At 34.1% G+C, this 23700-nt stretch overlaps 1 protein-coding gene across 1 annotated transcript in view; it reads right to left on the bottom strand.

Moving 5' to 3' along the window:
- Positions 1-23700, bottom strand: part of Zdhhc15 (zDHHC palmitoyltransferase 15) — a 92729-nt gene that overhangs the window by 66047 nt on the left and 2982 nt on the right. The window contains exon 2 of the mRNA XM_077106341.1: positions 8774-8800. Coding sequence (XP_076962456.1) covers positions 8774-8800 — 27 coding nt within the window. The remainder of the gene's footprint in view (positions 1-8773; positions 8801-23700) is intronic.

Below are 23700 nucleotides of genomic sequence, written 5' to 3'. Positions count from 1 at the left end.
GAGTTCTGGCGTTGGGTGCCACTAGATAGATAGATAGATAGATAGATAGATAGATAAAGTAAACTGTAAATGCATTGAAAAGGAATTGTGGAGTGGAAGGGAGCAGGGAGAAGGGGGAAAGTGCTGGGGACTTAATCAGAGTAAGTTGTGTTCCATGCTTTTGTAATTATGACAAGGTGTATCTTGGTGGTGATTATAACTAAAAAGAATTTTTAAAAACTTCCAAAGACAAAAATGAAGCTTAAAACCTAGTTAAAACACATTAAAAATGTTTACTAAAAAAAAAGAAGGGTAACTCCTACTGTATATAAATTTTGGAAGGGGGTACTAGGGATTGAACTCAAGGGCACTCGACCACTGAGCCACATCCCCAGCCCTATTTTGTATTTTATTTAGAGACGGGTCTCACTGAGTTGCTTAGCACCTTGCTTTTGCTGAAGCTAGCTTTGAACTTGTGATGCTCCTACCTCAGCCTCCAGAGCCACTGGAATTACAGGCATGTGTCACCGCACCTAGCTTGTAAATTTTATCTCAATATATCTGACCAAAACAACAACAACAAAAAAAAGATATCTATACATGGGCCTTTTCCTTTGATGTCTTCTCATCTTAGATTTTCTAAAATTCAGCAAGACAACTATTTATTCTGACTTCCCAGCTAAATATTTTAATTTTCCTTGATGGCCAGGTCCAAATATGTTTGGAATAATGGGCTGTAGGATTGAAAGCAATGTCAATAGATACACAACTAGAGTGGGAAGTAAAATCATTATTCTGAAACTGAGCATTTATTTCACTATAGCTCATGTCTAACATATAGATATCTTGTCATTTTAACTCAATATATGCCCCCATCCAGCAGCAAGCTGATGTAATTGGACATTGCTGGGGCCATGCTGGGAAGGATACAGGATTATGGAAGTTCTAGCCCAGCCCATGGAGAGAGATGAGGTGAAGAATAGCAAAGTTAAAGTTTTGAAATGGTATATTTATAAAAGAATTTTGTGAAAATGTAAAGAAGCACCGGGCACAGTGGCGCATGCCTATAATCCCAGAGGCTCCAGAGGCTGAGGCAGGAGGATCACAAGTTCAAAGTCAGACTCAGAAATTTAGCAAGGTGCTAAGCAACTCAGTGAGACCATCTCTAATAAAATAAAAATATAGGGCTAGGGATGTGGCTCAGTGGTAGAGTGCCCCTGAGTTCAATCCCTGGTACCCCTCCCCAGAAAAGAAAGAAAATGTAAAGAAGCATAATTACTTTTCAAAATTTTTTACCAAGAGATGTATAGGATAGATACCACTAAACCTTACTCCATCTTTAAACCTGCCAACATTATAAAGGACTTATAATTTCTACTCTACTCATTTCTGTATTATTTGTATTTTATGAAGTCCTATTACTTTTTTAAAAAAATTAGTTGTAGATGGACATAATACCTTTATTTATTTGCTTATTTATTTGTTTATTAATTATATGTGATGCTGAGGATGGAACCCTGTGCCCCACACGTGTTAGGCAAGTGCTCTACCACTGAGCTACAACCCAACCCTTCATATTTTATAATCATGAACAACAATAAAGTTTTATCTTTAAGTTCATTATTAGAGAATTGTTGAATGAATCATAGTATGTCAATACTCTAAGATAATCTAAAAATGAGATATATTTGTATGTACTAATATGGAAATGCATCTATTATATATTATTAAATGAAAAATCAAGTTATAGAATAATAGGCACAGTATCATCTGATTTAAAAAATCAAGTCCATACAAATATACATATTCATATTCATGTTTGTATGTAAATGTAGAGAAAAATATCTAGAAGAATACAAATTAACCAAAAGGTGGTAGTTGTCCATAAAAAGTGATAGGAGAGGAAGTAATGCGAGGAAGACTTGAATTTTTATCTTATATATTTCTGTCTTGATTCAATTTAAAAATATTAATATTAAAGGATCTTTTAGAACCATGTTAGCCTATAAAGGAGGATTTTGTCCCCAATCCTTCTTTGTCAAATAATTTTACAATAATAAATATAAAATTGTATAATTTTAAAGTTAAACTTATGTTAACTAATACATTGAAAACACAAAAATTGTACATACTAATGGGGTACTATGTGATGTTTCAATACACATATACATTGTGTAATCAGAGTAAATCTATTCCTCAAACATTTATCTCTTCTTTATGATGAAAACATTCAATGTCATTTCTTCTAGCTTTCTGAGATATATACCACATGAAAACTATCTCTCTAGTTATTCTATGGTGCAATAAGCACACAAGAACTACTTACTCCCATCTACCTGCAACTTAGTCCCATTAATCAACCCTTCCTCATCTGCACCTCATCCCTCATCTCTCCCTTTCTCTCAGCCTTTACTAACTATCATTCTATTGTTAATTTCTATGTGATTGACTTTTGTAGATTTCATATATGAGTGATATCATGTGGCACTTGTTTTCTGTGCCTGGGCTACTTTGCTTAACATGACCTGCATTTCCATCCATATTGTCACAAATGACAGGATGTCACTCTTTTTATGGTTGAATAATATTCCATTGTGCAAATGTATCACATTTTCTTTATCCATTCATCACTTGATAGACACTTCAGTTGTCTAAGCTACTGTGACCAGTACTGCAATGAACATGGGAGCACAAGATGTCTCTTTGACATACTGCTTTTCATTTCCTTTGGATATTTACTGAGGAGTGGGATTGCTGGATCATATGGTAGCTCAATTTTTAATTTTTTGAAGATCCTCCATACTGATTTCCGTAATAGCTATACTAATTTATACCAGCAATGTATAAGGATTCCCTTTTCTCCACATCCTCAGCAGTTCTTTTTGATCTTTTGTCTTCTTGATCATAATTCATTCTTATTGTAATGAATTAATATCTTATTGTGGTTTTGGTTTTACCATAATGATTAGTGATGTTGAACATTTTTTTCATGTACCTGTTTGCTATTTGTATGTCTACTTTTGTTTACATCTCTTAACCATTTTTAATTGCATTTTTTGGTGTTGAATTTTTGAAATTACTTACATGTTCTAGACAGCAATCCTTGTCAGATGAATAGTTTGAATTATTCAGGTTGCCTCTTCAAAATCAGTATTTTATTGAGAGCCCTGAGATAATTGCTCAAAACCACACTGAAGATTTCCTATACAATCCAGAACTGAATATATAAGATCAAGTTGTGGCCACAACTTTTTCTTCCCTGTACTCTTTAACCCTTTTGGTGTTAAATATTTCACTAATATATTAAGATTAGTATAACCAAGAAGGGGACAGAAAGAAAATATTTCCATGGTCTGGATTTTCAAATGGAATCCTGATTAAACTCTTGTATCAGTTTGCTTAGGCCATAATAAAGTACCATCCACTGACTGTCTTAAATGACAAAAATTTATTTCCTCACAATACTGAAGACTAGAAGTCTAAGTTCAGGTACTGACAAGTTAGCTTCCTTCTGTGGTCTCTCACCTTGGCACATAGATGGCCATCTTCTCCTCATATCTTCATATGGTCTTCCTTTGATATCTGTGTCCAAATTTCCTTCTCTTATAAGGGCATCAGTCATATTGATTAAGGTCCACCACAGTGACCTTATTTTAACTTAATGACCTCTTTAAAGGTCCTATCACCAGATACAGTCACATTCTGAGGTACTGGGGGTTAGGAATTCACATGTAAATTTGGGGGAACTCAAGTCAGCCGATAATAGTTTTATTATTAAGGAAGTCCATTGATTTTTGAGAAGATAAATAATTATAAGCATTTTGGTGTTTAACTTTTTGAGTTCTTTATATACCCTAGAGATTAGTGATCTACCTGATGTGTGAGGGGTAAAGATTTGCTCCCAAAACCTCACAGATTGTTTCTTTCCCTGAGAAGAAGCTTTGTAGTTTGAGTCCATCCCATTTTTTGGTTCTTGATTTCAATTCTTGCGCCAAAGGAGTCTTATTAAGTAAGCTGAGGCCTAAATTTTTTGTAGTTGTTGAGAATGCCTTTAGTTTATTTATTTTTATGTGGTGCTGAGGATTGAACTCAGTGCCTCACATGTGCTAGCGAAGCACAGCCACTGAGATACAGCTCCACCCCTTATGCATTTTGACTTTAAAGGAGAAACCTGAGAATTTAGTATGTAAACCCTTGAAAATGCAAATGAATTTATAAAGAATTGAGTTGAACTTCTGTTTAACATTATTAAAGGCCCTTCTTGAAAATCAGCAACCATGGGAAATGCATTGCTCTTAATTATATGTGAATTGTGTGATGGATCATGCCTGATGTCCATTTCATTTTTAAGTTTTTCTCTTAGCCTTTCCACATCCTTTGGCCTTATTAGATTTCTAAACTCCACCGCATCCCAAATCCAGCTAAGATCTTCAAAATATAGACAGTCTCATGCTAAAATGAGATCATTTTTGCAATATACTTATGAAAGCAAAAGGAATACATTATCATGGTTTTAGTATGCTCTATGGAAGAACGTGTGGAGTTATATCTTTAAAATTTTCTGAGTTCTGTATAAACAAGGCTGACATAATATGTAATATTTTGAGCTATGGCCAGATGACCTGGACTTTAGGTTTTTTGTGCACTAGAGTCAGAATGACTAGGAAAACACATTTTACTTCTTTGGATCTCAATTGATAAACCTATACAATATGAATGCATGGATTTTGACCATCTATTTATAAGAGGAATCATAAGGAATTATAATAGAGAAAAATGTTTCTTAAGAAAGACCTTTCAGGTCCTTTCCAATGTTAGTAACACTACCAATAGCAATCATATAGTAATAGTATTCACTACTATTTTTTGTACTTATCATATTCCAGGCAATATGCTAAGAAACATACATCATCTTATTCATGTTCAAAATAACCAGGAAAGGTATGTATCATCTCTATTTCACAGATTAAGAAAATGAGACTTAGATTAAGTTCCCCTGTTATGGTTTAGATATTAGGTGTCCCTCAAAAGCTCATGTGTGAGACAATACAAGAAAGTTTGGAGGTGAAATGACTGGGTTAAAAAAGTGTTAACCTAATCAATACCTTAATCCCCTGGTAGGTATTAATGGTGGTGACTGTAGGCAGGTCAAGTGTGGCTGGAGGAGGTGGGTTGATGGGGCATGCCTTTGGGGTATATATTTTGTCCATGGTAAGTCAAGTTTAGTCTCTACTTCCTGGTGCCGTATTCTGAACTGCTTTCCTGTGCCACGCCCTTCCACCATAATATTCTGCCTCACTGTAGGCCCCAGGGAGTCAGCCATCTATGGACTGAAACCTGCAAAACTTTTTCTCCTCTAAAATTGTTCTTGTCATATATTTTGGTCAAAGTGGCAAAAAAGCTGACTGAAACATCCCCAGTGTCATATACATGGAAAGTGGTAAAGTTGACTTAACCCCAGGTAGTTTTGACACCAAAGTCTTTGCTTATCTGCTTCTTTGTTACAATGCATTTTTTTCTGGTACTGGGGACTGAACCCAGGGAGGCTGTACCACTGAGCTACATCTCCAGTCCTTTTTATTTTTTTATTTGGAGACAGGGTCTTACTTACTAAATTGTCCAGGCTGGCCTCGAACTTGCCTCCTGAGAAGTTGGGATTTTGGAATGTGCCACCACACCTGGCTTTTATAGTGCTCTTAAAGGTATATTAGAGATGTAATTTAACAGGCACTGTATTCGTTTCTTAGGATTGTGGTAATAGATTAATAAATTACCACAAGCTGAGTAGCTTAAGAGAAATTTATTCTCACAGTTCTGGAAACTAGACGTCTGAAATTAAGATGTAGGTAGGGTCATGCTCTTGCAGAAGGCTTCAGGGTTGGATCTTTCTTTGCCTCTTCCTAGCTTCTGATGGCTGCTGATAGTCCTTAGTATTCCTTGGTTTGTGGCACCCTCACTCCAATCTCTGCCTCCATCTTCACATGGCTGTCTTTTCTCTGTGTGTATCTGTATATCCAAAATTTCTTCTCATAAGGACACCAATGAGTAGATATAGACTCAGTCTAATCTGGTAAGACCTCCTCTTAACTTGATTGCATCTGCAAAGATCCTATTTCCAAAAAAGGACACATGAACTCAGTTTCAGTTTCAGGTAGACATGAATTTTGGGGGAACACTCTTCAGGAACCCTAAATAGACAAAAAATGGAAAACCTGTTTTTATTTGTTCTTTTTAGATATACATGACAGTAGAGTGTATTTTGACATATTATATAAACATGGACAATAGCTTATTCTGATTAGGATCCTGTTCTGTGGTTTTACATGATATGGAGTTTCATTGGAGGCATATTCATATATGAACATCAGAAAGTTATGTCAAATTTGTTCTATTGTCTTTCCTATTAAAAAATGGAAATGCTTTTGCAGTATGTTTGACTATGGTTTTCTTAGGCTTTGGAGATGAATGAAAAGTTATGCAATTTGAGACTTTCATTTCTTTGACTTATATTTTCTTTGCCTATGCCAAACAATGTTCCTGCTGGTAGTCATATACTACATTTTATTCTACCTTAATAGTTCAGTGTTGTTTGAAACAAGTCAGGTTCAGAGGATTAGTGAGGACCTCAAATAGTCATTAGACTACTAGTCTGTTTCTAGGCAAGGCTCACTGATTTATGCCAGATAGTTGGGTATCTAATACATCCTGATTACGTAATTTCATAGCATTCCTTAGTAACATGCCCTAGTGTTATGTTCAGAAGTTTTTTTTATAAGTTAACCTTTGACTTTCTGGTTACAATTGAATGTTGGTTTATGTGATCTACTATTTTTGAAAATCCTGACATATAAACAAAGGTAACAAGTGAGATTGTTAATACTTAACATTTATAAAGCAGACTATTGCTACATACTTTCACTAGCTTAAAGGAAATCCATAAAATGTCATTAAACTAGCCTCATTTTATAAAAATTGAGATTCAGAGAAGTTGAGTTACTTTCAAAAGGTCATAGAGCTAGTAAATGACAGAGTTAGAACTCCAATTTAAATTTTAAGAAGCAAAATCTAATCTTATTTGTTACTGTGCTAATAAATTTAAGAAATGTCAGGAGATGCAATTTGGAATCACAGAATCTTAGAGTCAGAAGAAAAGTCATACACTTTTGTAACAATCTCCTAGAGAACCCAGATCCTGGTAACTGCATTGATGCTACCCAGAAGATATTTAACTGGGTTGGGCTTACAAATAATACTTCATACCTATGTAGTTAAGTACATTGATAACATGCAAAAATGAAGATATACTACTTTGTACACAGGAAAAAAGCAATTGAACATCAAGTTTCTGATTAAGGAGCTCAACTAAGCAAAAATAGGAGTTGCAGAGTGAAAAGTAAAACAAATGCAGATTTGCTTAAGAACACAGGCTTTGAGGTCTAACAATTTGAATCCTACCACTTATTAGATAGATAGCCTGAGATGAGTTACTTCTCTAATTTCAGTTTCCTTCTATATAAAATGCATATAAGAATATCTACATCATTGTGTTGATATAAATATTGAAGGATATATATATATATATATATATATATATATATATATATATATATATATATGAATCACACTTAACAGGGAACTCCACACAATAAATTGTAGTTTCTACTAATAAGAACAATATTATTGTCATTATTCCCCTTATTGTTGAGCATCATATCTAAGTCCCCATCTGACTTGTCTTGAAAGTTTTTGATGATTTCTGACCTTAAGGTAAAAAAGAACCATGCATAAAATTCTAGAGCAACTTAAGACTTGCTCTCTAATGCTATAACAATAATAGCAAATGTTTATTGAGTCACCTGGATGTGCTTTGTTCATCTCTATTCTACGTGCTTAATGTTCTTAATTCATTGTGTTTTCATAACAACTCTAAGAATTAGGTATTATTATTATTTCTATACAATACACAAATAAAATGAGCACAAGGACGTATAATAATTTATTAGGAAGTAGCAGAGCCAAGATTTTCATTCAGACATCTAGCTCTAGAATATACACTTTTTACTAGTATGGTCTATTATCTCCCAATCACACCACTCTGTTCTCTCTATAACAAATGCTTCTGTTAAATGAGTAATAGCAAACTGAAGCTTTAAAACAGCATAATATGAATGCCAGTAGGTTAATGAGTTGTAACAATTAATTCCCATGCAATTAAAGTGGCAAAATAAAGTAGCTACATACATACTCTGGCTATCATTGACAAAATAATATAAAGCTAAAGGTTTGTTAAGACTCATGTTTAGCTTATACTTTTTAATGGAAAATGCCTGAACATCTTAAAAAGGAGGTATAAATTGCAGGTAAAGCCAAAATGGTGGTGAGGAGTGGAGAAGAGCACAGTAAATATATATAGGAATTGTGATGGTAAAGGACTTAGCCCTTGTGGCTCCCTGTGGGTCTCTTATTCTATGCTCTAAAGAAGGAATGGATTGGAAAGAAAGCCCATGTATCTGGAACAGTGATGAACCAAAGGCAGGCCTAGGTCACATAACAGACAGAGTGGTTACCTCTGTCCTTCTCTACCATAAATCCTGGTAACTTTTAACCCCTGTCCTATAGCCAAAGGGGCCACTGAAAATATTTTGTGTCCTATTTCTGGTACGCTTCCTGAAAAACATTGTCCTAAACTTTCAAATCCCCTAAGTGTATTCCTGAGAAAGTCACTCAAATTTATGTAAATCTTTGAGAGAGAAAGAATAATACAGTCCTAATACAATTTGCAACATACACTTACCTTTTTCTGCTGGGCTCAAAACAGTCACTGTGGAGGGGGGGGGGAAGGGAGAGAGGGAGAGAGGGAGAGAAGGAGAAAAGAGAAGAGAGATCAAAATTAATATTTTAGAACATTTTTTCCTACAGTATCATCTTTGAGCAATTTATATAATGGCACTTCAGAAAACCACCAGCCTAGGATGAGAGAAGGGAAGGATGATTAAATTCCTTCCTTTGATATCTTCCTTCATCGTAAGCTTTTAGTAATTAAGAATTTCCACTCATTCAGCAAACACAGGTATAACTTGATTTTTTAAAAACACCCAATGAATAGAAACACCCAAGTTATATAACATGGCATTAAGAACTTAAAAGCTGATCAATTAGGAGATGATTACAAATGTCTCTTGACTGACATGAGGTTATATCCTTATAAATCTATCATTTAGATTGAAAATATAATTAAATTGAAAATGCTTTTAACATGCTTGACTTACTAAACAATATAGTTTAGTCTGCCTTAAACAGGCTGAGAACACCTACATTAGCCTTCAATTAGGTAAAATCATCTAACAAAAAGCCCATTTTATAATCAAATGGTGAATATCTCATGATTTACCTAATATTGTACTGAAAGTGAAGAAAAGAATGGTTGCATGGGTATGCTTTCACGTGATCATAAAGTTGAAAAATTTTAAGGTGAACCATTGTTAAGCTGGGGACTATTTGTATTACATTCATAGCTATTTTCTATAAGATGTCTTGAAATACAAAACTTCTCATTTATTTGGAGGTAAGACCATGTGGATGTTGCATGCCAGCTCTGATGTTAGACTGAGTTAGAAGTGCAGTTGTACTATTTTGTGACCCTGAGCAAGTTCCTTAATTCTCAAGTAACCTTGTGAGGTAGGTACTATTAAGAATTAAATGAGTTCATGTACATAAATGCTACTTAGCAGAATATCTAGCACATATTTATTATTATTATCTTTGAACTAATATTTCAGAGAATATCACAACTGGAATGAACTTTATAGTGGCTATCTGGTTTATCTATCTCATTTTACAAATGAATGGAAAATGTACTGAAGCAGTAGCAAATGATTGGTCTAGGCCTTAGAACAAGTTAGTGGTAGAGTTGGGAGTAGATTCTAGCCTCTAGAGCTTTTTCCACACCCCATTTGTACTTTCCCAATCTTTCCTTGCTAGCTTACTGTGAGTTATATATCACTTTTGTTTAGAATGCCATTTGTACAAAATGAGGCCTACCTGTCTTTACTCGCCACTGCCATCTGTGTGCACTTGTACTAGGTGCTAAGGTAAACAGAAATTATAAGCTCTCAGTCTTGAGAAGCTGTTAAATTAAGATGATCTTTATACATAATAATTAACAGTTAAGGGTCAGAGAAATGGGGAAAAAACCCAAATAGAGAATGAGACTGTTGGAGGTGCCATTTCTTCAGGCCCTTCATCAGTCACACTTTCTTTTCACATGCAGGTCTATTTTTATTGAGTCTTTTAAAATTCTCCTTTTAATGATTATTTGTATGGACTTTATTAAAATTGTTACATTTTCTCTGTGCTAAAAATCTGACCAGATGATGTATTTTTTTCTTTTTTCTTGGAGAAAAATACCAAGTCCTTATTTCTTGATTTTGTCCCCAGTTAAAGAATCCTGATTTAGAAATGCATGAAAGAAGGCTGGAGTTGTGGCTCAGTGGTAGAGCACTTGCCTAGCACGTATGAGGCAATGGGTTCAATCCTCAGCACCACATATAATAAATAAATAAAGTTTAAAAAAGGAATGCATGGGGCTGGGGATAGAGCTCAGTTGGTAGAGTATTTGCCTTGCATGCACAAGGCCCTGGGTTCAATCCCCAGCAACACACACACACACACACACACACACACACACACACAAAGAAAAAGAAAAAGAAAAAAAGAATGCATGAACGAAGTATATATTCTGACAATACAAATGCAAGAATAAATAAGAATATCTGATGGATCTGAGGGTCACCCTGGGATTACATGAATTTTCAAATGCATCTTACCTAACTGCACTGGTACCACTAGGCCTTGAATTGGACTTATCTCTTTTAAATGGAGTAAGAGAGAACAGAGTTGCTTGGAGACCAATCTTAATAAAGAATACCTGATAAGTTGCTTTTTGGCATATCTCCTCCTACCTCATGCTGAACACTTGATTAATTTATTTTAACTGCTACAAAGATACATGAAAGTTGTACATATTAAATGGGTACCATGCAATGTTTGATACATGTATACATTGCATAATGTTTAAGCCACATTAAAAATATTTATCTCCTCAAAAATTTATCAATTCTTTGTGAACACTCACTTTTTATGTTAATTTTTTCTTTTTTATTGGTTCTTTTTAGTTATATATGATAGTAGAATTCATTTTTGTAAAATTGTATAAGCATGAAATGTATCTTACTCTAATTAGGACCCCATTCTTATGAATGTACATGATGGTGGGATTCATTATGTTGTACTCATATATGCACATAAGAAAATTGTTTCAGATTCATTCCACTGTGTTTCCTTTTCCTATCCTCCTCCCTTCCCTTCATTCCCCTTTGTCTAATCTACTGAATATTTATTCTTCCTCTCTCCCCCTTTATTTTGGGTTAGCTTCCACATATCAGCAAAAACATTTGGTCTTTGGCTTTTGGGGCCTGGCTTATTTCACTTAGCATGATAGTCTCCAGATCCATCCATTTATTGACATATCATAAAATCATTCTGCTTAATGGCTGAATATATATATATACATATATACCATATATATATATACCATATATATATATATATATATATATACACACACACACACATATATGCCACATTTTCTTTATCCATTCATCTGTTGAAGGGCCCCTAGGTTGGCTCCATAGCTTCCCTGTTGTGAATTGAGCTGCTACAAACATTGATGTGGCTGCATCACTGTAATTTGCTGGTTTTAAATCCTTTGGATATATATATACATACTGAGGAGTGAGTTGGCTGGGTCAAATGGTGGTTCCATTCCTAGTTTTTTGAGGAATCTCCACACTGCTTTCCAGAGTGGTTACACCAACTTATAGTCCCACCAGCAAAACTCCAACCTTCACCAATATCTATTGTTCCTTGTATTCTTGATAATTGCCCTTCTGACTGAAATGAGATGAATCTCAGTGAAGTTTTAGTTTGCATTTCTCTAATTGCTAGAGAGGTTGAACATTTTTTCATATATTTGTTAATCACTTGTATTTCTTCTTCTGAAAAGTGTCTGTTCAGTTCCTTAGCCCATTTAATAATTGGGCTTTTGTTTTTGGTGCTAAGTTTTTTTTAAAATTCTTTATTTATCATAGAAATTAATGCTCTACCTGAGGTGCTGGTGGCAAATATTTTCTCCCATTCTGTAGCCTTTCTCTGCACATTCCTGATTGTTTCCTTTCTTGTGAAGAAGCTTTTTAGTTTGATGCCATCCCATATATTGATTATCAATTTTACTTCTTGTGCTTTAGAGGTCTTATTAAGGAAGTCAGTTCCTGAGCTCATACACTGGAGTGTTCGGCCTACATTTCTAGGTCTTGGGTCTACTTTGAGTTTTGTGCATGGTGAGAGATATAGGTAAAATTACATTTTGCTATGCATGGATTTCCAGTTTTCCCAGCACCATTTGTTGAAGATGCTATCTTTTCTCCAATGTATGTTTTTGGCACCTTTGTCTAGTGTGAGGTAACTATATTTCTGTGGGTTTGTCTCTGTTGAACACTCACTTTTAAATAAGAAGTGGGTTTCCTAATTCCCATTTATTTGGCCATTTGCTACAGCACTGTGGGTGAGGAAAGATAACCTAGAAATTGTGTACTAGATACTGAGATGAGACAATGTGCCTACAGAAGAATAAATAAGAACCAGTGGATTCTCCAGGTGGGGGACAGTTATCTTTAAGTAATTACAGGACTCTGATGTGTTAATAAGATTGGTTTATATGAGCTAAAAGCAGAGGGAAGAAATAAAATCAATGGATAAAGGTTGGAACATTTTAGCTCAATATAAGAAAAAATGGAAGAAAGGGAGGAAAAGGGAGGGTACTAGGGAATGAGATTGATCAAATAATTTAAGTGTATGTACAAATATAATATAATCAATGCCACTATTATGCATAATCATAATGCACCAATAAAAATGAAAAAGAAAAAGAAAAAAATCATAATGATGAGGTGGATGAAGAGGAGAAAGAAAAGGAGAAAGACTACCAGCAGCCTTGGGAGAGAAGGAGTTTCCCATTACAAACACTTGGAAATGTTGTACAGGAAATTCAGACATTAGTTTGGCATTAGACTTGACTTTCAACATCTTTTCACTCCTAGAATTCTATAAGGAGCCAATAAGTCTATGGGAAAAATGTTTTCTTGTGAAATCCCCTGTTGGAAGAGGGAAAACGGTGCCTTATTCTAAAAGATTGTGGCACTTATCTAGGTAGTTCTGCATTTCCTGTATTTTCCCAATATTGACTTTTGCACTATTAAAGGAAGAGACTAAAATACTTCAGTCACATTTAAAATGAAATGTTCTAAGATTTGTACTAAACTTTTATGAAATGAATCCTTTATTGTGAATCTTGTGGGTAAGCACACATTTAGCCAATTCTATGGGTAACTTGCCAGGCATAATTACAGAGTGATATAGTGATACATGCTATTACATCTGCTCTGTTTCTTCAACTTTCAGTTCACTACTGGGAAGTTAAATGACTCAAGTTATCATCAAATAGCTTTTTTCACTGACTCTCCTCTTTTGTCTCATCAATGTACTGATTCTTTGCAACCAGGTATAGAGAACAGTTATGGAAAGGGAGAGTATATGGAATGGTTTTTCATCACAGACATCTAGTGTTAAAATGAAAACATATCTCATGACTTCCTTTAAGTAGAAGCATATCATAGGTTCACAGAAGAATATGTGTAGAATAAGCCTAATTTGTGGCTTAATGAGAATGGTCGACAAATACAGAAATGACATGGAAACAGGTCTGTAGAAGTGCTGTCAAATAGAAACATAATGTAAGTAAATTAGTTTAGGTTTTGTAGTAATAACATTCTAAAATGCTAAAATGTGCCAAGAAAAATTAATTATAATAATATATTTTATTTAGTCCAATATATGAAAGTTTCATTTCAACATGTTATCCATATGAAAATCATTAATGCTATATTTTATATTCTTTTTTTTGCACTAAGGTTTTGAAAGCTAGTGTGTATTTTACGATCGATTCTAGAATATCTCAATTCAGAGGCAACCTTTGAAGAATTAATAAACACATGTGGCTAATGGTTACTGAATTAATGCAGTTCAGAAGGACTTTTGATATGTGGAAACTAGAGCAAAATAAGGGGAAAGGAGTGGGGGATTATATGAAAATTGAAGGGAGATCAGTGAAAAAGAGGGAAGGGATTCAGTGGGAAGGAGGAAGGGGAAAAGGGAAGAACTGCAGAATGAAATTTACAAAATTATGCTATGTATATACATGAATACACCACAGTGAATTCTACCTTTATGTATATCTATAAAGCACCAATTAAAAAACAATAATTAAATAAGAGTAGAAGTATAACAGATGAAGGGAGGAAGGAAAGAGCAAGTACTGGGCACTAAAATGGAGCAAATTATATTCTACTCATGTATGGTTATGTCCAAATGAACACCGCTGTTTTGTATAACTAAAATATACTAATAAAATCATCTTTACAAAAAAGGAATTGTGAAAGGGGAGTGGGAATTTTGAAAATATGTGAGTACAGTGAAATGACTACTCATTTACAACACAAAGTTATCTTTTAATTAATGACATGATTAGGAAGGGAATTTATTGAATTGATGTGCAGTATACCTTTGTATGTATTTATAATGTAGCTCTGACACTTGTGTGACCTTAGGCAAGTTAGTTAATTATGCTGTACATAAATTTTTTCATTTATAAAATGAGGATAAAATTATTTACGTTATCAGGTTGTTATAAGGATTAAATTATAAAATAAGTGTAAACTATTTGAGTGCCTGGCACAGAATAAGGGCTTGCTTATTGTTGGCTATTGATTATCATTTTCATGAGAAAGGTGAATTGTTCCATGAGGTTAGGTTTTTAGAATAAATTTAGGATAAAATATGTGTAATTATTAAAAAATGTTGTGGATAACCAATGTTGCACATGGTGGTTTTAAAGTAATTCGTTCAATGTGAAAATGAATAATTTGATTCCCATTTTTCCCCTTAAATATTTATTAAATACTCAGTAAGGAGAAGGCATAAATTTGAAATAGGGAACTGAAATACTCTACTGATTATTCTCTGCTTGTTGAAGGCAAGCTAATCATACCAGTCTGGATCCTCTGAAAGTTATCAGCCATATATTTATTTTTAGGCAGTTATTCTTAAATCTGGATGATTTTAACAATTACTTAGGGAGCATGATAAAAACATAGATTCCAGGACCCCTTTTACATAAATCTCAGGGTAGAGGTACAGGAATTTGCATTATAAAAATTTAGCAGATAATTCTGGTTATCATACAGGTTTAAGAACCACTGGAGTTATTTTACAGTTTTGATATGATATCTTGGCAATCAAGTGTGATACATTTAATTGTTTAACATATGGATGACTTATAAAACTACTGGTAATAGAGTGATTCCTATAGGTTTGAATGCGTAGCTTTTACCTCTGTAGAAACTTGGTTTCTTGAAAATGATCCTTCTACTTTTTTGTCTTCTACCATTTGAGGAGAATTAGTTCCTAGATCTTTTTATTTTTTAATCTCAAAATGGATATTGTTTTCACCAACAAGGGCAGAGTAAGGAATTTCAGAATTCCAACCCTCCCTAATAGCAACTAATAAGGTGGCAAAAACTGTCAGAATCAACTTTTGCAGAACTCTGGAATCTAGTTTTTTTTTTTTTTTAAAAAAAAAAAAAAAACAGCCAAGGGGAAGACTTGATGAAGGGGTCAATGCTTTGTAGTAAGAGAATGTTATGGCATTTTAAATTGGCTGCCTACCATCTTCCACATCCCGGATCTGCAAAGATTATGAGATCACAACCCATATTCCTGGCACAGGTTTCTAATGCTAGAGGGAGCAATAAGGATCTGGTGGTTGTAAGCTTCGTCCATCTGGTGGCTCCCTCAAAGACCAACGCAAAGGTTTTCCTGTGTTTAGTCTGACTCAGAATATTCCCAGGGCTGGGATGGCTTCCTGAGCAGCTTTTGCCAGAAGCATTTAAAGGAACAGATAATGACCACAGCAGCCTTGGACAAGGACATCACTTGGCAATAAACAGATGAAAAAACCCAGTAAAGACGACATTCACAAAGGAGATACATAGGGGGAAAGGGGAATTTAAGTGTTGTCATGTGTACCACAGAACTAAGAAGGGCATGAAGATACCCGGGATGAGATGCATGTTCAAAAAAGGCCTGAGAACAAAAAGAAAAAATAAAAAAAAATTAAAGGCCTGAGAAGACACTTCTCAGGCCGTGGGACATCAGGTACTCCACAGCAGAAGTGAAGACTAAGGCACAATTAATTGTAAATAGCCTAGTTAAGAGTTGAAGGAATACTCCAATACAGAGCGAATGTGCAAAGACTAAAAGATTGTATTTTTTTCTTTTCTAATTTTTTTCCAAATGGTCATGAAATCTCTGTCAAACCTCAAACCAACTACATATTTAAGGAACAGAGACTTCAGAGACCACACATGGCAAAGAATATGGTCTTTTAAAAAACGGTTAGAAAAGTCACTAAACAAGCAAACAATGCACAACTGGCAGCATAACAAACCCCAGAGAAAGAAGAGAACCTCATTTCTAGAGTTGCCACTTTGTAACATTCAAAATGTCCACTTTTCAATAAAAAAATACAAAGCAGGCAAAGAAGTAAAATAGTATGTCCCATTAACAGGAAAAACAAAAAGAAAATGTCTAAAAACTATCCATGAGGAAGCATAGGCATTGGATTTACCATATAAAGACTTAAATCAAACCAAGGGAAAAGAACTAAAGAAAACCATGTTTCACCAAATAGAGAATGCAAATGAAGAAATTAGAGGAACCAAATAGAAATTCTAGAGCTGAAAAGAACAATCAGTAAAATTAAAAATTCCCTGGAGAGGTACAACTGCAGATTTGAGCAAGTAGAAGAAAAAGTCAGTGATCATGAAAACAGGTCAATTGAAATTATAAAGTCTGAGTAGCAGGATGATAAACAATGAATAAAAATGAACAGACCCTATAAGCCCTGTAGGATACCATTAAGTGTAAAACACACACACACACACACACACACACACACACATACGACTTCCAAAGGGAAAGGAAAGAGAGGAACAGCAGAAAGAATACTTTAAGAAATGATAACTAAACACTTTTCAAATTTGATGAAAGACATGAGTCCAAACATTTACAAAGTACAAGAAACTTCACATGAAATAAAATGAAGGATATTCAAACTGATAGTCAAATGTCAAAAGTAAAAGATAAAGAGAAAATCTTGAAATCAAGAAAATAAAAGTGACTCATAACATGGAAGAAATGCTCAGTACGACTAATGGCTGATTTCTCTTAAGAACCTATAGAAACCAGAAAGCAGGGAGATGCCTTATTTAAAGTGCTGAGAGAAATACCTGTCAATCAATATTTCTATGTCCAACAAAACTATGCTTTAAAAAATGGTGGAGAAATGAGATATTCCCAGATTTAAAAAAAAAAAAAAAAAAAAAAAAAAAAAACAGGGAGTTCATCATTAGTAGAACTGCCCTATAAGGAAAGCCAAAAAGAGACTTTCAGGAAAAATAAAAGGGTACTAACTGTAACTCAAGCTATAAAAAGAGAAAAAAAAAGAACACTGGTAAAGGCAACTACATAGATAACTACAAAAACCAGTAGTACTGCATTTCTGTTTTTTTAATATTTATTTTTCAATTGTAGTTGGACACAATACCTTTATTTTATTTATTTATTTTTATGTGGTGCAGAGGATCAAACCCAGGGCCTTGCACATGCTAGGGGAGCGCTCTACTGCTGAGCCACAATCCCAGCCCTGTATTTTTTGTTTTTTAACTATTTTTATTTGCTATATTATTTAAAATACAAATGCATAAAACAAAATGATAATTCTATGTTAAGGGCAACATGATGCAAAAATATGTAATTTGTGACAATAACAATACAAAGGGGGAATAGAACTATATGGGGCAAAGATTTGTATACTATTAAACTAAACTACCAAATACTGTGTATAATTCTAATGCTTTAATTAAAATAAAGCAAAAAACTAAATTGGTATTAATTCAAACTTGATTAATATTAAGATAACATATTAATAATAATACTCATGGTAAACACTAAGAAAAAAGTTAAAAAATTAATGAAAAAAGAAAGCAGCAAATTAAGAATGCAATACTATTATATACCTATAGAATGGTGAATTCCAGAAACACTGACCACATGAAATGGTGGCAAGGATGGAGAGCAACAAGAACTCTCATTCTCTTCTGGTGGGAATGCAAAAATGGTTCAGCCACTTTGGCAGACACTTTGGTAGTTTCTTACAAAACTAAACACACTCTTACCATCCAGCCTAGCAATCACACTCCTTGGTATTTACACAAAGGAGCTGAAAACTTATGTCTACACAAAAACCCACACAAAGATGTTTTAGCAGCTTTATTCAAAATGGTCAAAACATGGATGCAGCCAAGATATCCTTCAGCAGATGAACAGATAAGCAAACTATGGTATATCCATGCAATGGAATATTATTCTCTGCTAAAATAAATGAGCTATCAAGACATGAAAAGACATGGATGAATCTTAAATGCATAATACTAACTGAAAAAAATTGAAAAGATTAAATACTATGATTCCAAGTACATGAAATTGTAGAAAAAATACAGCTATGGTGATAAAAAGTCAATTATATTCAGGAGTTTGGGGTAGGGGAGGGATGAATAGGTGGAGTACAGAATATTTTTAGGGAAGTGAAAATATTCTATGTAATACCATAATGATAGATGCATATTGTTATACATTTGTCAAAACCCACAGAATGTACAATATCAAGAAAGAATACTAAAGTAAATTATGAACTTGAGTGATAGTGATGTCAGTGTAGGTTCCTGGATTATAACAAATGTACCATCTGTACCACTCTGGTGTGGGATGTTTATTGTTGGGGAGGCAGTATGTGGCAGGACTTTTTGGATAGGAACTCTGTGCTTTCTGCTCAGTTTTGTTATGAACCTAAAACTGCTCTAAAAATAAAGTGAATTAAAAATTTAAAGGCAGAGAGGGATGGAAACACATACACACAAGAAAGATGTAAAATATACAGAAAACAAATGTCAAATGTCAGAAAGTAAGTCCTTAATTTTCACTAATTACTTTAAATGATTATGAATTAAACTTTCTAGGCAAGAGGAAGAAATAGGTAGAATTGATAAAAACATAAGGCTCACTTCATATACAAAGATATAAATTGGTCGAAATTGGAAATATACAAATAAATATCCATGCAAATAGTAACAAAAAGGGATCTAGGGTTGCTATACTAATATCAGAAAAAATAGATTTAAGCTAAAAATTTATATTAAGAGGCAATGAATGACATATATTTATAAAGGAGCTAATATGTCAAGAAAATGTAACAATTATAAGCATATATATACTCAACAACAGAGCCCCAAAATATAAAAAGAAAACACTGACAAAATTGAAGAGAGACATAGATGGTATTGCATCAACAGTTAGAGACATCAATCCCCATTTTTAACTATGGATAGAAACACTAGACAGAAGATCAATAAGAAGATAGAAGACCTGAACAAAACTATAAACCAACTACATTTAACAAACGTAGGGAGAACTCTCAATCCAAAAACAGCTGAATGTACATTTTTCTCAAGTACATATGGAACATTATCCTTTATAAACCATACATTAGGCCACAAAACAAGTCTCGATAAATTTAAAAGTACAAAATCATACAAAGTATTTTTCTCCAATCACAATGAAATGAAATTAGAAATCAGTAAAAAATTATGGGGGAAATTAAACAATATACTCTTAAAATGTCAACAGGTTTCAGATTAAACCACAAATGAATTATTAGAACAAACTAAACCTAAAGTTGGCAGAAAAAAGGAAATAATAAAGAAGAAAGAAGAAATAAATCAGAAATAGCTTCTCTTTCACTTATAATTTTATTTATTTGATTTTTCTTTTTTTATTGGTTATTCAAAACATTACAAAGATTGCAGAATCACATTGGTTACACATCCACATTTTTACATAATACCATATTAGTAACTGTTGTATTCTGCTACCTTTCTTGTTTTTCTCCACTGAACTACAAGGATCATAAATGAGTACTTCTGAAACATTTCATGCCAACAACTGGAGAACCTTGAGAAATGGATAAATTTTGAGAAACATACAAACTACCAACATGGAGGTAAGCAACATAAAAACTGAACAGATCAAGAAGTAAAAATGGAATATGTAATCAAAAACCTCCCAGCAAACCAAACTCCACAACCACATAGCTTCATGGTGAATTCTATCAAACATTTTAAAAAGAATTAACATCAAGTCTTACAGAGCATTGAAGAGAAGAACTTTTCCTAAATCATTCTATGAGTTTGGTTTGAAGTCCACTTTATCTGATATGAGGATAGAAACCCCTGCATGTTTATGAGATCCATATGAATGATATGATTTTTTCCCATTCTTTTACCTTCAGTCTGTGGATGTCTTTGCCTATAAAAATATGGGACATTTCACAAATTTGTGTGTCATAAAGTAGCAATTCTCTCCAAAGTACTATATAGATTTAGTGCAATTCCTATCAGAATCTTAACTGCCATTTTTGCAGAAGTGCAAAAGCTGAACCTAAAATTAATATGGTATTACAAGTGATCCTGAACAGCCAAAACAAAGAAGAGAAATAAAGTTGAAGAATGCCCAATTCTTGATTTAAAAATTTATCACAAAGGTACAGTAATAACTGAGTGCAGTACTGGTAAGACAGACAAATAGATCAATGGAACAGAATTGTAAATGCAGTAATAAATACATACATTTGTATCAACTGATTTTTGATAATTATGTCAAGATCATTCAATGGAGAAAAGAATCGTCTCTGCTACAATGGGTGTTCTGATAACTATATAGCCACAAACAAAACACAATGAAGTTAGACTCCTACTAGATACAAAAATGATTCCAGGATAGAGCAAATACCTAAATGTAAGAGCTAAAAGTAAAGAACTCTTATAAGAAATCACAGGGGTAAATCTTTACTGCCTGGCATTTGGGAATAGATTCTTAGATACGACACCAAAAGCAGGGACAACAGAAGAAAAATAAGTTAATTCAATGTTTCAAAATCAAAAATGTTTTGCATTAAATGATACCATCAAGAAATCAAAATGACAACTCATAGAAAGGGAAAAAATACTTGCAAATAATTTATCTGATAAAGACTGAGTATCCTGAACATATAAAGAAACATTACAACTCAACAACTAAGACAATCCAATAAAAATCCCAATATAAAAATGGCCAAAGGCTTGAATAGATATTTTTCCAAAGACACACAAATGGCCAACAAGTACATAAAAAGATGCTCAACATCTTTAGACATTAGGGAAATGCAAATCAAACCACAATAAGATGCCACTTTACACCCACTAAGATGGCTATAATTTTTAAAAAATGGAAAATAGCTAGTGTTGGTAAGGATGTGGAGAAATTGGAATCCTCCTACATTACTTGTTGGAATGTAAAATGGTACAGCCACTGTGGAACACTTTTTTGAGTTTCCTCAAAAAGTTAAACATAAAACTACCATATAGCCTACAAATGCCCACCCTTCTCCCTGGTATATACCCAAAAGAATTGAAGACAGATATTTAAACAAATACTTGCATGCAAATGTTTGTGTGAGCACTATTCATAATATACAAAAGTAGAAACAGCTGAAATCACCATCAACAGATGAATAGGTAAACAAATTGTGGCATCTACATAAAATAGCATATTATTCAACCATAAAAGGAATGAATTACTGTTACATACTATAATGTAGATGGATAGTGAAAATATCAAGGTAATTAAAAGAAGCCAGACACAAAAGGACACATATTGCATAATGCTACTTATACAAAATATCCCAGAATGGGTAAATGCACATATAAAATGCAGATTAATAGGTTAGCAGGGACAGGGGGAGTAGGGAACAGGGAATGACTGTTCAGTGCCCATGAGGTTTCCTTTTGGGGTGAAGAGAATGTTTTTGAAATTACACAGAAGAAATGGTTGTACAACCCTATGAACATACTTAATGGGCACTGAAATGAATACTTTAAAATGGTTAATTTTATATTATATAAATTATATAAATTTTACCCCAACAAAATGTATACAGTTACTTTTCTCCTTCTCTAAAAGTTTAAGCCTCTTATTTTCACAAGTCAAGAAGAACCCTTTACATTCTTGTTAACAAAAACAAGTTGGTATCTAATGAATTCTTACAATATGCTGTGAACTGTGATTCATGATTTTCAAGCACCATATTACTTATACCAAACATCAGCAATGCTTGGCATATAGTAGGTACTGAGCAAGTATTGTGGTATGTAGAAACAACTATATAGGTAAGGTATATGTGAGGCAACTGAGGTTGAGAGAGATTAGGTAATTTGCCTTGGGTCTCTTGGCTAGGAACTACCAGGATCCAAACTCTAAGAATTATAGTACAAAAACATCACTTTGGGTTTCAGCTGTAACTTGATATTGTGGAGAAAGACATCAGGTTCTATCCCTAGAAAGAAGTCAGTTCTTTAATGTTACTCTTTGAGTCAGCCTTTTCGCTGCCATAACTAAAAAGACCTGATAAAAACAATTTTAGAGGAGGAAAAGTTCATTTGGGGGCTCACAGTTTCAGAGGTCTCAGTCCACAGACAGCTGGCTCCATCCCTTGGGGCTCAAGGTGAGGCAGAACATCATGGCAGAAGAGTGTGGCAGAGGAAAGTGTCTCACATGATAATCAGGAAGCAGAGAGAAAGACAGAGACTCCACTTGCCAGATACAAAATATAATACCCCAAAGGCATGCTCCCAATGCCCCATCTCCTCCAGTTATACCCAACCTGCCTTCAGTTACCACTTGATTAATCCCAATCAGGGGATTAATTCACCGATTGGGTTAAGGCTCTCATAACCCAATCATTTCACCTCTGAATGTTCTTGCATTGTGTCACACATGAGCTTTTGGGGAACACCTTACATCCAAACCATAACAATTATGTTTTGAGTTGTATTGAAATTTGAATCTGTACTTTGGTTTCATTGAAAGAGGCATAGCCTTGGTAGGAGACAGCTTTGACTTCCAATTCTTTATTCTTTAGTAATGGTGTTACTTTAAGAAAATTTGAAATTCAGGTTGCTTATTTGTAAAATGAAGATGGCAGGATGGAATGGTGGAACTGGAATTGGAAGTCAGGGTTGCCTTATTCTCTTAATTTATTTATTTACTTTTTTGAGTAAAGACCAGACTGGTTTTGAACTCCTGGGCTCAAGCAATTGTCCTGCCCCAGCCTCCTAAGTGCTGGGACTATAGATGTGTGCCACAGTACCCAGCTTATCCTAATTTTTAATTTGTGGTAATTGGTGTCAAATGTTAAGAAAACAGTGTGCAAGCCAAATAAAATACCTCTACAGGTTACATCTGGACTGTGAGACACAAGTTTTGACCTCTGTGTTACTTGAGAGGAAGAAGGACGTTAAATAGTATGGGGGTTAAGAACATGGACTGTGGAGCCATACTACTGGAGTTGCTATCCAAGCTTGGCCATTTACTAGCTCCATGACATTAGATAAGCTA

The sequence above is a fragment of the Callospermophilus lateralis genome, chromosome X, assembly GCF_048772815.1.
Source record: "Callospermophilus lateralis isolate mCalLat2 chromosome X, mCalLat2.hap1, whole genome shotgun sequence".
Taxonomy (NCBI): domain Eukaryota; kingdom Metazoa; phylum Chordata; class Mammalia; order Rodentia; family Sciuridae; genus Callospermophilus; species Callospermophilus lateralis.
This window is presented reverse-complemented; position numbering and strand designations above follow the sequence as displayed.